General features: G+C 36.5%; 1 protein-coding gene across 6 annotated transcripts in view; it reads right to left on the bottom strand.

Moving 5' to 3' along the window:
* Nucleotides 1-16,564, bottom strand: part of REV1 (REV1 DNA directed polymerase) — a 61,659-nt gene that overhangs the window by 3,712 nt on the left and 41,383 nt on the right. For all 6 annotated transcript variants that reach the window (XM_064438908.1, XM_064438882.1, XM_064438901.1 and 3 more), the window contains 8 exons: nt 15,686-15,906; nt 14,497-14,669; nt 11,099-11,201; nt 8,767-8,923; nt 8,196-8,398; nt 5,453-5,686; nt 1,332-1,440; nt 42-253 (listed from right to left, as the gene is read on the bottom strand). In XM_064438908.1, the coding sequence (XP_064294978.1) occupies nt 42-253; nt 1,332-1,440; nt 5,453-5,686; nt 8,196-8,398; nt 8,767-8,923; nt 11,099-11,201; nt 14,497-14,669; nt 15,686-15,906 (1,412 nt within the window). The remainder of the gene's footprint in view (nt 1-41; nt 254-1,331; nt 1,441-5,452; nt 5,687-8,195; nt 8,399-8,766; nt 8,924-11,098; nt 11,202-14,496; nt 14,670-15,685; nt 15,907-16,564) is intronic.

Here is a 16,564-nt window from a genome sequence, read left to right on the forward strand (position 1 = left end):
ACCAACACAGCTGTACCAAAAGCTGTTAGTGCTATAATTACCTGAGCAGCTGTTCCTTCTTGTTTTAAGAAACCATCTATTAGCTTCTGTGGACTTCCAGATGTAGCCAGCATGTTTTTTGCAGGGCTACCAATGAGTTTGTTTTTCAAAGGACTCTGAATCTTTTTTACAGGACTGACTGGATTTTTTTTCCTGATTTTTTTCTTGTTTTTCGTTGTTGCATGCTTCAGGTGTAGGAAAGGATTTTTTGACACTGAAAAACATAGGAATAGTCAGTGGTTGACACATTTAAAATTTAATACTTCACCATTGAAAAGGGGACTCTTTATCTGCCATAAAAATCTATGGATCAGTTGGGAGAATATAACCTAGATAAAGCAACTTAACACTCACATGCCATTCCAGATATGGGCAACGTTTTAAGTATCTGAAAAGCACTGCTAGACATTAGTGTACTCAGAGGATACTCGACTATTCATAAGCCTTTTAATATCAAGCATTTCAGTGCTTGAATATGAGCAGCTGGTGAAATCCGAAGCCTACTGGACAAATTGCTTTGCCTCAGAGAACTGTCCCACCTAGATACCCGCTAAGACTTCCCACCAGCGGCTACCAGCAAAACCAGCAGCAAAACGCCCCCCCAAACTGCTTTTACCGTAGTTTACCAAGGAAATCGCTCTCATTCCACCATACTAGCATATCTGCATTAGCCCACTGACTATGAAATCAAGGTTTGATTATAATAATGCAGTATTTAACTGGCAATGAACCCAATGACATTTCCAGCCTATTTTATGACAGAGCACATGCATAGGGAATTAATCTAATTTCTTTTTACTGATTATAAAAAGGAGACCTGGGTGATCGGCTCAGAGCAAAACCACCTGACTATCCGACATATGGTGAGATGTATCATATCTCTAGTTGCCTGACACCCATACCAGTGCTACGGGTTTCAGGGAACCATGAGAATGCTATCTGAACATAGTTTAACTAACTTAGGTACTGAAGATGCAACACTTCAAATCACAAGACATATCAAGTTTAGATTCCATTCTGCAAACATATGGACATGGGTAAGTTTAGTGCCACAGTCCCAGTGAATTGAATTAATTACCCATTTATGTAAAGCTCGGCATCTGTTTGCAAAATGAGACCACAGCTGGTTGTAATCAACAGTCTGTCAAAAATACATACAGAAATTCGATTCAACACAGCATTTTGATAGAAACTTTAGTTATATTTTCCAGTTTGTTATTTAGGGTTGCACAAATCTCTTCCAATAGTAAACAACTCCTATACCAAACTATTGTACAACTATATATACTCACCAAAAGTGTTAGCAGGTTGCTGCTCTGATTGCTTTTGCCTTTGATCATACGCATCTTTCAGCTCTGCTTGCAACTCAGCAGGTAGTGCAGCAAAAACCTCAGGGTCCACCTGAATGGCAACAGAAGATTCATTTGATTACCAGTGAGCCACACTGCTTGCTCTCCTCTCAATCACTCACATGAGAAAGGCATTTACATTTTAGGCCGAGCAAAAATAAATGAGACATAACTGAAACACTGTAAAATACGTTGCGCATTTTCTTCATGTACTTTAGCTTGTAAACCCCACAAAATTCTCCTTTTAATATTACTCTGCATTTATTATTTTACAAAATTACTATTTATAGGCCTATAATACACTAACTGTCTTTATTCACCCACTGATATACAGTACAGCTATATTAACAGCACAATTAAGCCTAACTCAAGAGAACACTCCCTTCAAATTTCCACAATCAACCATTGTGATGCTCAGACTTTCGTTCCAACTTTTCTTTTGATACTTTTATTTCCTGGAAGCTGCTATACTCCTCTAACAAAATAGCCTCGGAAAGAGTCTCACTTCTTTAAGGACAGGAAACGTAAGTCCAGCTACCTGATATTTTGAACCAGCACAAAAGCGTTTCATTTCTTTCTCCCACAGTTGTCCGCCCCTTTTTTGACTGATAAAAACGCAGTCCCTTCCAACTGTTCTAGGGGCTTCAGTTCTAGGCACGAAATCATCTGCTGCCAATTGCCATACACACTCATACGGACAAAATAAAATTTCATGTATTATCGGTTACATTCCCTCACTGTGTCTCTGAAGTAGCAAATTAGTGACAGACTAGTCTTGTATTCTGAGTTTCCCAATATTACTGGACAGTATTTTCAGCTCATAATCTGCAAAATCTAATTCAAAAAAGCAAACCTATCATTTAGAGGATTAGATCTGACCAGTGGGAGAGTGCTCTTCATTTCAGTGGTAAAACTCGGAGATGTGAACAAACAAAAAACAAATTCATTCAAAACTACTATTACTATTCTAGGGACACAATAAAATTTATACCATTATCTGAGATACTGTATTTATTACACACCAGTATGCATATATATTAAAAGTTACCTCTTATTTTCAATAGGGATTTGATCTTTTTTTAAACCAAAATACGTATGTTATGTCAGGACGGCAGGTTGTGCTATTCACACATATGATGCCTAAATTATATAGATAATAAACATGAACACGCTCCCACAGGTAAAACTCATCAATTTAGCACAACATTTTTTCCATTTTTAGAACTCCATGTGCCAACACAGATTTTTCACCACACAAAATATGCACTAATTAAAGGAAGAAATGGGGACTACTCTGACCTCAATTACTGCATACATTGCGCAGAACAAAGCACTGTAGTAGCATGTAGCCAATTAAGTCCAGAGGCTTAAGTTATTTTTTAAATATAAATTTTATTTAATAAAACTGTTTTAAAAAGGTTACCGTTCTCTCATTAAACATTTGAGAGTGAGGAATTTGGGAGGCCCTGAATTAACACTGGGTTTTGTGTACAGCACTTAATAATTAATGCATAAATAATGCAGTACAGGGAACTAGACATGTTTTTGTTACTCCCCCCATCATTGCCCTCTGAAAGTGTAGTATGTAAAAATTCAGGTAGAAGAGCCATCACTTCAGTTCGTATGATTTCTACACCGATTAATTGGAGTTTCAGGTAATTTACTGTACAGCCAGCATGCCCTAATGTACCTTTCACATAGCTGTATCACATTCACATTATGGACACCCTTGATTTTATAAATTCATGTATTACCTCAGCATACAGCTATCACTATTTTTGATGCGCTGTATAAATTTCCTTCGAAGAATCTATACCATGTTACAACAATGTAAGGACGAGGTGCGAATTTGCTACCAGTAATTAACTCCACTACTACAAATGTCACTCATTTCTAAGCACCTGTAATCTCCACTTCTTGCATCCAGTGCTTTTCCAGGGTTCAGCTGCCACAGAGGTACACAGCTCTTCTACATTTTAAGATTACTTCAGCAGCTGATGGAAATGAACGCAACCTATCTGGATTCTTTTTATAGGAGAACCTTACCCAACAAAGGACATTTTCCACATGTTCTTTAATGAATAAATCACTATCAGCCAATTAACTTGGCACCTGGTCACAGAAACATAGCTCAGACAAAAGGAATGAAGGGTTGAAAAACAAACCAAATTAAGCTATAAAAAGATGGCAGGGCATCATTTACATTTGCCGAGCTGATATAGCTGAAGTACTCACTCTGGAGTGGCTTACAATATTTCTATACCTGGAACCTATTACTACTTACTTCACTGCATCATGTGAAAGAAAGTAATCTTAAATGTTCATGTGCACTCATAAAATACACACTCCCACACTTTAACTATGCAAAAAAATTGTGTCAAACTATATTTAGACAAAGATGATATTTCTGAATGAAGTTCATGTTTGATTTTAACACAGAAAAAAAATCCTCCTCTATTAATGAACCAATTTTAGTGTGTTTTTTTCCTCCAAGCCTAAGGAAGCTATTAAATCATATTATTCTACATATACAACTTAGACCTAACTCAGAAAATGAAAATTGTAAATCTTAGTTCTCTTTTTGCCAATAAAGAAAGCGAAATGGTTTTCAGGAGAAAATTTGGAGTACAAGCATAATGCATTCTCAAATAGGTAGTATGGCTATACCCGACAAATAAATATGAAGTAGCCAATTCTTTCTGAAGTACATCTTCAAACAAAAAGGCTGCTCTGCTAAGCTGACGTTTTTGCATCAAGAGAGTCACAGAATGCATTAGAAGATAAGAGACGGGAAAACCAGTGCATTTGAGTGTGTAAATTAGATATTTCTAAGAAAATTTCAAGAAGTAATGCTGTTATAAAGAAAAACCAATCAATTCCCAACTACTTAATTAATAGACAGATAAAGCACAACACAAACTAAATGTAGTTTTTACAAAAAGCCATATGCAGTTAAAATTCACCCTGAAAAAGAGTAGCGAGTGGTAAAACAAGTGTGGAGGGGTGTACTTTAAAGCACAGCATAATTTAACACACAAGTCCAAGATAAACTCTTGCCTATGAATGAATATAACTACTTAAAACACCTGGGGTATGGAGAGTTCATATACAATATCTCCACAGGTGAAACTCAACTTTGCAGTTCAGGAATAAAAACTGACACAACTGTTTTTGAACTTGAATCAAGGTGAAGAAATTTTAGTAGTAGAATAGACTACACATCTTCTAAATAACAATTATGCATGAACTACTATTTACTGAAAACAGGTCAGGAATTTCTGTCTCATTTTCTCTGGATTCTTTGTCAGCTAAGCAGCATTATGCCTTAGAAACAGGAACAAATCTCACTCTGTAAATCTGATTAGGTGCTATCAGTTGTTTGAGAACAGCAATGGCACAGCAAACTGAAAAATAAAAACACTGCTCTATTTTAAATGATGCATATGCAAGATATTATATCTCTGGGTAATCCAATCTTTGAGGTTTGGTTTTTTTTTTACCCTACATTTGTTCAGCATCATCTTGGATTGAAGGGTGTAATATAATTAGAAGCATCATCACTGCTTCAGGCTCCTATTTTGAGAAACAACTTTGCACTTCCCTCATCCTGGACATGCTGTATATGAGCTCATATAGAAATTATGGAGTTATGCACAACCTTTAGCCACACCTGCCTTTCTCCCAGGAATGTGATACAATCACATCTACAGAAGCTAGGAGAGGCTGGCTTTACACTATCAAAACATCCAGTTAAACAGAGTGAGTCTCCTGTGACTAGCTAAGCAGATTTTAGGACTGCTTCAGACTGATGGTGCAGTGTAACTCAGCTGCAATGCAGGAAAAAAGCTATTTACACACTGGATTGCAAAGCAAAGTGTGAATGAGGAGGTTTTACATTAAACAGCAAAAACATAGGCATACTGATGACTATAAATCTTTAATATTAATGGACCATAAATAATTGTGGGAAGTCACAGATTCTAGTAATGCTGTCTCAAGAAAAAGCTGTTAATTCCTCCTACAGGTGGAAAGTTGATGTTTATTGATACCCTGTAAACACCCACCTGTGAGAAAGCTGGCAAGGCTATCACATTAATTCCCATATTGGTATTTGTTTCTTGGAGCTCTGGTAATTGTAAAAGCACTGTTCCAACTGGTTGTGACAGAAGTGCAGCGTTACATCCATTTATTGCCTCTTTTTTGCTATCTCCGTAATTCTCTCCTTGCTGAATGGTGTATATTTGCTCAACTTGTTCTCGGAGATCAGGTGGCAGAGCTTCTAGCACAGACTTATCTAGCTGCAAATATATAAAAGCTTTTAGTTTTTTCTGAGGAACAGATAAAATAGTTAATTTTACCCAAAACTAGTCCTACAGTTCTTGAATTTTAGAAAAAAAAAACACCTCATTTTAATCTGTGTACGCAAACATACTTAGGAACCTGACAGTTATATTCTGCAGGAGCAAAATGTAAAAATACCGTTTAAGACTAAGTAATTCGGTAAATAAGAATGCTAAGTTTTATCTTTTCAAGGTGCTCAGTGCTCTCATTGCAAATCACATATAACATTTCCTCTGCAACTACCTAGTGATATGGAAAATCAAATTCTGAGGTCAAATTATATAGGCAATATGTTGATACGAATACTAAAATGGTGTCTGGTACAAAGCAGTAAGCAATTAGTTTCTTTCTTTATATAGTTCTCAGACACATGCTACTAATTTACTTTAATGGTATCACGTATGTTTGTGTACTGTCAGACTCCTGTCATAGATTTTCATAATGAAATATGGTTTAGATTCAAATTTTTGCTTGCTGTTATTGGTACTTACCATCAAGTAGTGACTTGAAATAACTGAAATGAGCTGCACAAGTGACAGAGTGAATGTGACTGACAAGCAGATTTACAGCATCATTTTTCTCACAAGTAAAATTTGAGTAAAACTCTGTAGATAAATGCCAGTGTTTGCCTGTAAGCTCTGCTAAATGAGACTCCATAGCAGCGTTACAAAACTTTATCTTCTACTTTTAAGAAGAAAATTTGGGGCTTATGATTTACAGAGAAGAACTACAAATTATCTATGAAAAGATACTTGGCTTATGGTAACTGAGAGATTTCAATGAAAGCTGTCTGCATTATTGATCTCTGCAGTTATTCATTCTACATTCTGTTTGTGCTCCCTCATTCCAAATTGGCTACATATATACCTCTATAATCAGTTTCTGGAAATCCTGGGTGTAAAATATCTTGCTGTTGCCTTCCTAGCACACAGTACACAAACAGCAGTATGGGACTAACTCTCACCACTCCTCCTCTGTACTGAATGCCGTATTATATTCCATATTATAATATGGTTATAAAACAGAAGTATATTGTGCCAGAAGGCCCCAAAGCTTTAGAAACTCCACTGCACAGCTAGTGCATTTTTTGCTTGTTCATACATATTTGTCCTATAGCAGAATCTGAGTATATGGAGCTTCACATTGTTCAGTAAAGTTACTTTTAGATCCTGAGCTAGCTTGGGTATTGCATTATGGAAAAAAGTTTTCTGCCAAAAGCATAACTGGCTTCTAAAAACGTATACGTATTTGGTAAAGCTGTTAACAGAACATCAACAAATGCTTTTACAGATTTAAATTACAGAAATTAAAATTACAGATTTTTACAGAAAAGCATGTAGATCTGCTTATACCTAAGATAGCTACAGAAGTCAGTGCACCTTGCTCATAGCAGACCCTTAGAACAGATGTCCGCTTGAATAATGTGGGGTGGAAATAAGGAGGCTCTTTGTTAAAACACACAAAAAAACCCCAAACCCACAAAAATATTTTACTTAAGTAAAGATTGTCCTCTTCTCATCTAAAAGGTGATATTCTGTACAAATTTTAAATGTGCATCTTAGCTTCAATATTATTTGAAGAAAAGTTGAAAAAAACAGGAAGATGAATAATTAAATCTAAATACAAGTTTGACAGTATTTTAGGCAGAAACTTAGAGCACAACCATTGTAAAAGTACATGAGGTAGTGTAAGACTAGTTGCCGTTCGGTTCCTTCTCACTGACTGAAGCTTGAAGACAGATTTATAGTGTAATTTGAAGACTGGTATAGAACACATGGCTAAGAAATTATGTGGAGAAGACTACCTGATTATCATTTATTGGCATCTGTGGCAAAGAATTCTGCTGCTGTAAGGAGGGATGGAAAACATTCAGGAGTTCTATCTTTGTGAAAATGACACAAAGTACTTGTCAAACTTCTTGAGCCACTCATCAGTGATTAAGCTCATCAGAAATAATTTTTAAGAGCTAGCATAAGAAAAGGGCATTTACAAATCTGCACCATATCATAATCATATAAACACTTTAGCATTAACTATAGCATGTGGCTAATTCCTGTGATGGAATTTTTTCTAAAGTTTATTTCATGTTATTATAATTAGACTCTGGGCTTTGTTTGTGCAAGGTGGAAGGTAATGTTTTCTAATATTTCATCCTTGGCATCTTTTCCATTCCTGTTCTGCTCCAATTCTTTGGCAAGTGACGGGAAGGGAAAAAGACACTGGAAAATAAAACTTCTTTCCTTTGAAAAAATGTAAATTTTTTTGAGTTAGTCTACAAATGACAGCTCTGTAAAAATCTTTTTATTAAGGCAAAATAGTTTTGCATCAATAACAGTTGCTTACTGTGCATCACACTCTTTTTATTTAAAAAAAGTGTAATGTAACTTTTTTTGCTCTATCCAAATAAGGCAAGCAATCCCAATGTATTACAAAATATTGCAGATGTTTTATATTCTCAGATTTTACCTGGGAAGCAGATGGAACCTCAATACTCAAATTAAGCCTGGATTTTACGCTGATAGGAGAATGTACGCCATTCCATTTGATAGCAGACTCAGTGTTGTTAACATTAGAATTGAGACCAGATGTGAGATGGGTACCACGAGACGGAAGAAAAGTGCAGGTTCTTGAATCAGAAGAGATTTCAAGGTCCATAGCAGCCACAAATACTATACATATGAAAACAAAATACAGAATGATCATCTAATAGTTAAAAATACTCTGAAGGTTCAAGATACAGTGAAGCCAATTTCAACCTTTCTTTGCTAAATAGTTTATACAATATATAGCATAATTATTACACTTCCTACTTTAAAGTATTCTTTGTTACTATTAACTTCTAAAAATCATTGGAATAACCCTATACAAAGTTTTATTTGTAGCATTTTCATTTGCAGCAGCAAGATCTGCTCTCAAAGGGTCTATGTTCAGTAATTTGTACTGGTATAATATTGAATAAGTATTCCAAAAGGTAATCTATGTTGGAGCCCTTCAGAACTGATCACTATCACACATGCAAAGTACAGAGCTTACTGACCTTCTTTATGTTCTTCTTCTGAGCACTTTTTTGCTTTCTGAACATGAAAAAGATCAATAACTGAATGAGATCCACCAGGTAAGTGTCCAGATTGTACTGTTGAGCAAGCCGAAGTGGTTTTACTGATGGGAACTAACTGCTGTACCTGAATTCCAACCTAAACCCAAAACATTAATAGATTCATTTTATGAAGTTAAAAAAAAATATCTGTAATTCTTTCATAATAGCTTTGCCTTCTCTGAAATTGGCCGCTTGTTGTGGGTGGGGAAAGAACGAATAAAAGTATGTTGCAATACACATAAATAGCCACTAACAACATCCCAAACAAATCCCAGGATTATCCACCACAATCCAACAACTAAGAAATTACAGAGATAATACCATCTTAACTTCTCTGATATAGAAAAAATGCTGTCAGCAAGATCATGAAGCAATGCATCTATTATGAAATTTCTTAGACACTAACAAATATAGAAGTACTGATCAGGAAGTGATTAGTATTAAATCTGGCTATCTGTACAAGAAAGGAATGTTTTTCCTGAGGACAATCTATACTAAAACCATCACTTCAGTCTACAAATGAGAAAAATAATATTTCACTTGTAGACATGGTTCTTGCAGAGTCTCTATGGATGAAAGTACTTTGGTGAAAGCAGTCTGATAAATCAGACTAGGTGTTCCTCATTTTGAAAGACATCCTCACTTTTCATTAGCTTTTAAATACCAAATCAAAGGGGGTTCAAAAACTGTGCCCAACTAACAATGCATTGGTACTGCTAAACTACCATAATTATTAAGAAAAAAACCCAGCGCTTAAAAAAACAGTTCTATATGGGACTTAGAAAACAGGAAGGAACTAGTGCATGTATTTCCACCAGGTTGTCTTCCATAATCACATAGCAAGGATTTTGTTTGTTAACAGTTTTAGTTGCAATCAATGGGATATTAAATATCATTGAAAGAAGTTTTTTCTCTGCACATTTATCTTTGTGCTTTGAAATATTTCTAGATTTGAGTTCTAGAACTTCTAAGAAGCCTCTGGAATACTGTGCTTGCTGTGCTGTACAACAACTTTGCCTTTGTTTTTTTGACCCTTTCAGACAAGCATTTGAGTTAAAGTGTTAAGTCTACAGGACAAGTGAGTGGATTCATCTGCCCAAATGTGGGCACTAACAGGTAAGGGTATCACTTTAGGTCCTTTTCTAGATATTGTGAGAAAAAGGACACTTTAAAGCATGACTCCCCTGATGTATAAGTGAAGTTTAAGGGGATTAGTTCCAATATAGACAAAGATACTAGATGTGTCTAAAGTCACTTGAAAGGAACACCGCTGAGGGACCTTGGATATATCTGCACTTCCTTATATAATCTAGATATATAATGGCCCCTCTGGAACTGAACAGAGCCACCTGGTCAGAAGTAGTACCTTGTTTTGCAAAACAACATGTGCAACACCCACAGGATACTAACTTTAAAGAAGAACCCTCTAAAACAAGGGCTAAAGAAACCGGGTGAAATAGAATGATGTAAGAATTCAGGAAAGACAGCAAAGGAGACAGACAAGAAACTAGAAAAAGACAGGGAGAGGATAATAAATATTTCCTCAGCTACAGGAAGAAACCCAAGCCACGGAGCTGACTTTGCAAGGCAACATTGTGAATCAAAACCCTCCTTCTACATCTAGATGACCAATAAATGCAGGTTTGTTTTAGAAAGCCTCTCTGCTCTGTTGTAACAAATGGCTGATGCCAAAATAGTCTTATTATGGGTTCATATTGCTATGACAAAACCACTGAGATGACAAAGGTGTTCTAAAATAAAACATGATTCAAAAGAGCCAGCAATTCACCTTCAAACAAAGGCCAAACCATGGGTTACTAACTTTTTCTGGCTCTAAGACTTGCAGTCTAGAGCAAAGACTCCTCTGATCTGTATCTTTGATTTGCGTTACAAGCAGTATTTACATTAGTTACTTAACTAATAACTGTGTAAAAATTTACAGAAAATCCTAAGATGAAATAAAACTTACATGTGCTAATACAACCGTAGAAGATACAGTCTAATTTTGTTACTTCAGGCTGTTTTAAGTTGTGGATTAACCATACCACAACAAAATTTTCTTTTTTTCTACGTTTACGGCTTTGTAACTGTGTTTTTCCAAGGTAAACATACAAAACATAATACAACTGCAGAGCCTAATTTACATAAGCTTTGTATTACCTACACTTTTGCTTAAGTTTGGTTATCGTCTACCCTGGTGAACAGAAAAATTATGAAAGACAACAAAGAAGGCTGATAAAGAGAATAAATTTCAGTTTTCCCATTAACTCACCCCTCGCATATCTGATATGTTCAGTTTCATTGTGTGAAACATGTTTAGAGTTTCTTTCCCAATTACTTTTGCACTGTCTGTTGCATGATCTAGAGTCACAGTCCTACAAAGAATGAAAAAGTATGGTTAAAAAGAAAACTGTTCCACAAATCCTAAAGACAACAATTCTGTATTTATTCCAGAGGGGCCCTCAAAGAAAGACACATCATAATTTCTTGGCATACAGAAACCGAACACTGGTTTTTGTTCTGTGCTTTCTTTTTAAAGGCAATTAGAACTAAGCATGTTCTACAGAAAAAAAAAAAAGCAGATTAGTTACTAATAGAACATTCTCAGTGCATGGTCCACACATTAAATTGTCAAATATAGTATATATTTCTATATGTGCTATCTATTGAAGCCAGACAAAAATGTTTCACTTCACAGTACCTATAGAAATGCACTCATGCACTATCCTTCATGGAAGTTTGGTTCATAAAGACTTTTCTCAGCATTATTTCAGTTGTCAATTGTCAAATGTCTAAAGCAAGAGTTTCAGAAGGAACTCTGAGGGAAAAAAAGATATAGGCATGTGCATGTGGCTTACCAATAACAAAAAAATCGGATTAGTGGTAAGTAACTTTAAATAACATTCCAAATACACAACATCTTGTTTACACTCTGCTCTCCTAGAAAGGTTGGACTAGATGATCCCTGAGGTCCCTTCCAACCTGTGATTCTGTGAACTAGACTGTGGGCAATTTTCTGCAACAACTCCCACAAAATTACCTGGTTGTGAGTTTTCCAAATTGCCACCCGAGAGCTTGGCAGGGCAATAGCAGTGCTTGGTAATTCTGGATTTTCTAATGGCCTAACATTTGATAAGGACAGAATTTCAGGCAGCTAATGAAACATATGTGAGTGATGTAAAGTCTTCTCACTGAGGTAACTGATGCAGTTTTAACTCTGATGGAGTGGGCTCTATGGACACCTTGGTGTTTTGACAGGGTGCCATCCTGACAACTTACTAAACACTTTGATGGTGTCTCCTTAAATTTTACTCTACTTTTGAATCTGTCAGAAACCACCATGTACAGCCAAGTGATCTCCAGAAAGGTGTGGTTCTGCCAATATGAAAAGGAAAAACCTTCCTGCTGTGAATGATATGAAGGCGTCCCTGAGCCGTACATGTTAACATTTTTAAGAAAAAGGAGATCAGTATCACCATGAAGATGCAACTATCCAAAATATTAGGGAAAAATGCAGGATGGGTCTAAAGGTACACACCATTTCAGGAGAATATTTTTCAAAGGTCTATGCTGTACTATAAGGAATTCACCTGTGAGGTGAGGGGGTAAGAAATGGGTCATGAGCTATAGCTACAGAGAAAAACTTAAACTGAAGAGAGAAGCTTTTAGCTCCAGTAAATAATCCCAAACAGTTGGAACTATGCTATACATAGGGAAAGCACACCTGAGGGAACATCACCCTGAGGTACTAAACATTTGCCTGGATGCAACTTCCAGACTTTCCCCTGCTGCTGCTAAAAAACCTTTCACTGGACTGAACAGAAACGCTCTAACAAAGACAAGAACACAGCACCTATATCATCAAATAGCATAATTTGGAATAACTGGGGTTGCCAAGTTCATTAGTAAAGCCAGAAGCAGAAACAGAGACACTGCCAAATGAGATCCTGGCATCAGAACTGCTTCCGCGATGTGTGAACAACTAAGCATTCTTGGGTGCCTCCTCATCTTACGTAATGAAGACTTTATGAATTAGGGAAATTTCAGGGCACATGTACATTAGCATGCCTCACCACAGAAATGAGGTCCAAAGCATTGATCTGTTAATGAGAAAGCAGTCTGGCATTAGTTCCAATAAAGGAGGAATAAAGCTCTATCTCAACACATCTCAGTCCCAAAAATATGTTCTTAGGCAGTTAATAAATCTTCAGCTCAAAGAATTCAGGACAGCCAGACGACAAAAGTACAGACTGCTGGATTTTCTTCTTGATACACCAATGCCAAAAGGTGATGAGCTTCTGATAGCGAAAGGTGAGTTTTTTAGTTTCAGTTTTTAATACAGCTGTCACAAGCTCACAAGTATGAGACAGACCCTATGCATGCAAGTCCTACTGTTGAGCTCTAACCCCCTGAAAGAACACCCCCATCTCTTCCATTATCACCAAGCCTGAGCAAATGACCCTTCAGTTCAGGAGGGATTAATTTTTGCAACAACCTGATATGGCGGGAAAAGTAGAAAAGACCTATCTTCGAAGACGCCAAATGCACCCCCATATGAAAGCCAGGATCAATTCTTTACCTAAGGTACAACTGTTTTGATACAGAAGTGTCTGCCTGGGGAATAATGTGTATTTAGACGGTTCTGAAATGGTCTTGTATGGAACAGCACATAACTACATGATGCTCTATGCCGAGATTTCATTCTTGTGTTTCCAGTACACAACCATATATAAATAAATACATTTATATGCAAGCTCAGGGAGAAGAAACAGTTCACAGCAGCAGGACATTTCAACTCAGCTGGTCACTGAAAGAAATAAAAATGCTGCTACATGTGTGTCATAGCGCAGGATGTAAATATGTCTTCTACAAGTACTACAAAAGGAAAAACAGCTCCAATATTGAGCAAGCTGGAGAAATATACACCAATGATATACATGTAAATATGTGTTATGTATTTGAAAGATCAAATGCCTTTATTAGCTAGTATTTAATACACTTATCAGATTAAGAACAACCTTAAACTACAGAATAAGTCAAAAAGAAGAGAAAAAAAAATCTACCTCCCTACCAAGAGAAATGGATAGTCACAATAATTCATTGAAAATATTTCACTACATCACTTCAATTTTTAAGTAGCATCCACAGACATGCAAAAGTGCATTCTCTCAAGAAAGCAATTTCAAACCACAAAGAATGCACTTGTGGAGTCAGATTCCTTCTTTCCAATTCCTGCTTCCTCCAAAAAGCACAAATTGTTTCTTCTGTGCCCAAAACCATTTCAACTTCTGAGATATTTTCTTTTTTCCCCATTTTTCTCTTCGAAGAAACTCAAAGGCAGAAGACGACTGTTGAAATTCTTCTCTCTTTCTGAACTGGGCACCTTAGTCTCTTCCTTCTTTCTCCTCCCAACTTGCTGTGTTTTTAATCATTGGGGGACTTACATTCCATGCTAATGACCAAAAGGCCACATATGTACAACCCAAACACAGAGGACTTTTGATAATGATATTCTGCTTCTGATTTTGGTGCAGGTTTGGTATGTAGACAAAGGTGTACCAAGCACTTCAAAATTTCTGTCCTGTCTTCCTGTAAGTTTTGGTGCTCAACATCCTGCACAAGTGTGCTCATGCCTACTACTGACCATTCTTTTTTCCATGCATAAGTTACCTGGCAATATTATCACAGATTCCATGACCTCCGTATTTTGCAGGCTCCACTGGTGCCCCAGCCTTTCTGACCATAATTTTAAGGGTCAATCGTTTACCCTTCATACCAGCAGCTTCAAGTCTACGTTGGATTTCTTCTGAGAGGCTCAGAAGGAAAGCTTCTGCTTCCTTAGGCTGAAAGGGAAAACAACAAATTTAGATAATTACTAGTTTTCAAATATTGAAGGTAAATCATTAAGGCTTAATGTAATCCAGACTGTGTAAACTGAAAAGAGCAAGCTGACTCACAGGCAATTGTCTTATTTAACTTCAAGTGTTTTGTTTACATTGTAGGCTGCTGAAGTTAGGTGAGATGGTAGATTCCTATCTTAACGCTGAAGTAAGCAGGAAATATTAAGTCCTTTTGGAAATAAGTCTTTGAAAACAATGTATTCAGAAACCCAGCACAGAATTGCAAGTCTAACTTTAAGCACACACCTAGAAGATGAAGAGCGTAGGGCTTATAAGGAAAATCTTTTTCACCATGAGGAAAGTCAAGCAGTGGAACATGTTGCTTAGAGAAGTTGTGCAGTCTTCGTTCTTGGAGGTTTCCAACACCCGACTGGATAAAGTTCTGAGCAACTGGTTGGATCTCATAGCTTCCTCTGCTTTGTGCAAAAGGCTGGACTACATAAGGCTGGACATCACAAGGTCTCTCCCAACCTGATTCTTCTATAATTTCTATAAATGCTTGAGTTCTCAACAAAGAGCCACATTATTTTTTTAAGACAGTTTTGTCAACAACACTCCTGCCCTATACAATATTTGTAAAAAGTCTAATAAAAATGTTGTACTGGAGCAGCTGGCGATGGTTTCGGGCACTGGCATCTTTGAATAATCAGCATTTAAATGAAAGAGAATGCTAGGTGCTGACAAACCTACTGCAGTTCTCTTTTTCTGTACCAGACTTGTACAACGAATGCAGAATAGCCAGCTACTTTTCTGCAAGCTTCTTTTCAGTCCAATACTTTTGCAGTCTCTCCTCCCATTTTATCGTTTGGTCTCCTACTTCTTCATTTTCCTCATTTCTATTTGGTGGCTAAGATGGTGCTCTAACAGATGAAAGTGTAAGTGAAAATAATCAGAATATGAGAAGATTCTTCTACAGCTGAAAGAAGTCACTGCAGAAAAGAAAGTAAGTTTGAATTTACCTGCGTAAACCTTATTCCATAGTTGATTTCTGCTGAAACAGATTTTCTTTCTTTTTCTGTACGAACAGGTCGATCATCCAAACCACGACAAAATCTGTAGAGCATTTGTCCTGTTTTTGGACCAAATTCTTTTTGTAGTTTTGACATTGAAGCACACTGCAGATCTCCACAGGTCTTAATTCCCAAAGAAGCTAGCTTAGATTCCATCGTCCTGCCAACTCCTAACAACAAAGCAATTAGTTCTGTTAACTCTACACAATTCAGAGCCAGTTAGGTTTCAAACAAATAAAATTTGTCTTTTTAATCCTACACTACGTTGTATCAAATTAATAAATAAATACACACCATAAAAAATAAATTCCACTCAACAAAACATGGTTCAGGTGGGAACTTTTGTTGTCTTCACCTGTATTTCTTTAATCTGTTTTATATATTTAGTTTAAGATGTCAAACTATAGTGTGTTTCTTTATTTCTGGGTAAAATATGAATGACTCCTGCTTGCAAATCTTATTGACAAGGTACTGCCTGTTACAGAGTATATAGCTCTGAACACCACAACACTCAGTCCAAAGAGAGCATCCAACATGTAGTATGTTTTGCCATCATATAAAAATGATTTAAATTAAAAGAAAGCCAACAAATAAAAATTTTGACTACTGTTCCAATGCTTCCTAGATAGAAAAATAGTATTTCAAGTAGAAGTGATAGCATACCTGTATCACTTGTGCTTTGAATTACCAAACACTGGATATTGTAGGTATCCATGGCAACGGCACATATATAAGTGTGATAAACTTAAGTATATTTCTGGGTTTTGGAGAGGTGGCCTGTTACTTCCGAAAAATATTAGTCCTGTGAGATAACACTACCAAAGTCAG

Source organism: Phalacrocorax carbo, chromosome 1 (genome assembly GCF_963921805.1).
Source record: "Phalacrocorax carbo chromosome 1, bPhaCar2.1, whole genome shotgun sequence".
NCBI classification, from domain to species: domain Eukaryota; kingdom Metazoa; phylum Chordata; class Aves; order Suliformes; family Phalacrocoracidae; genus Phalacrocorax; species Phalacrocorax carbo.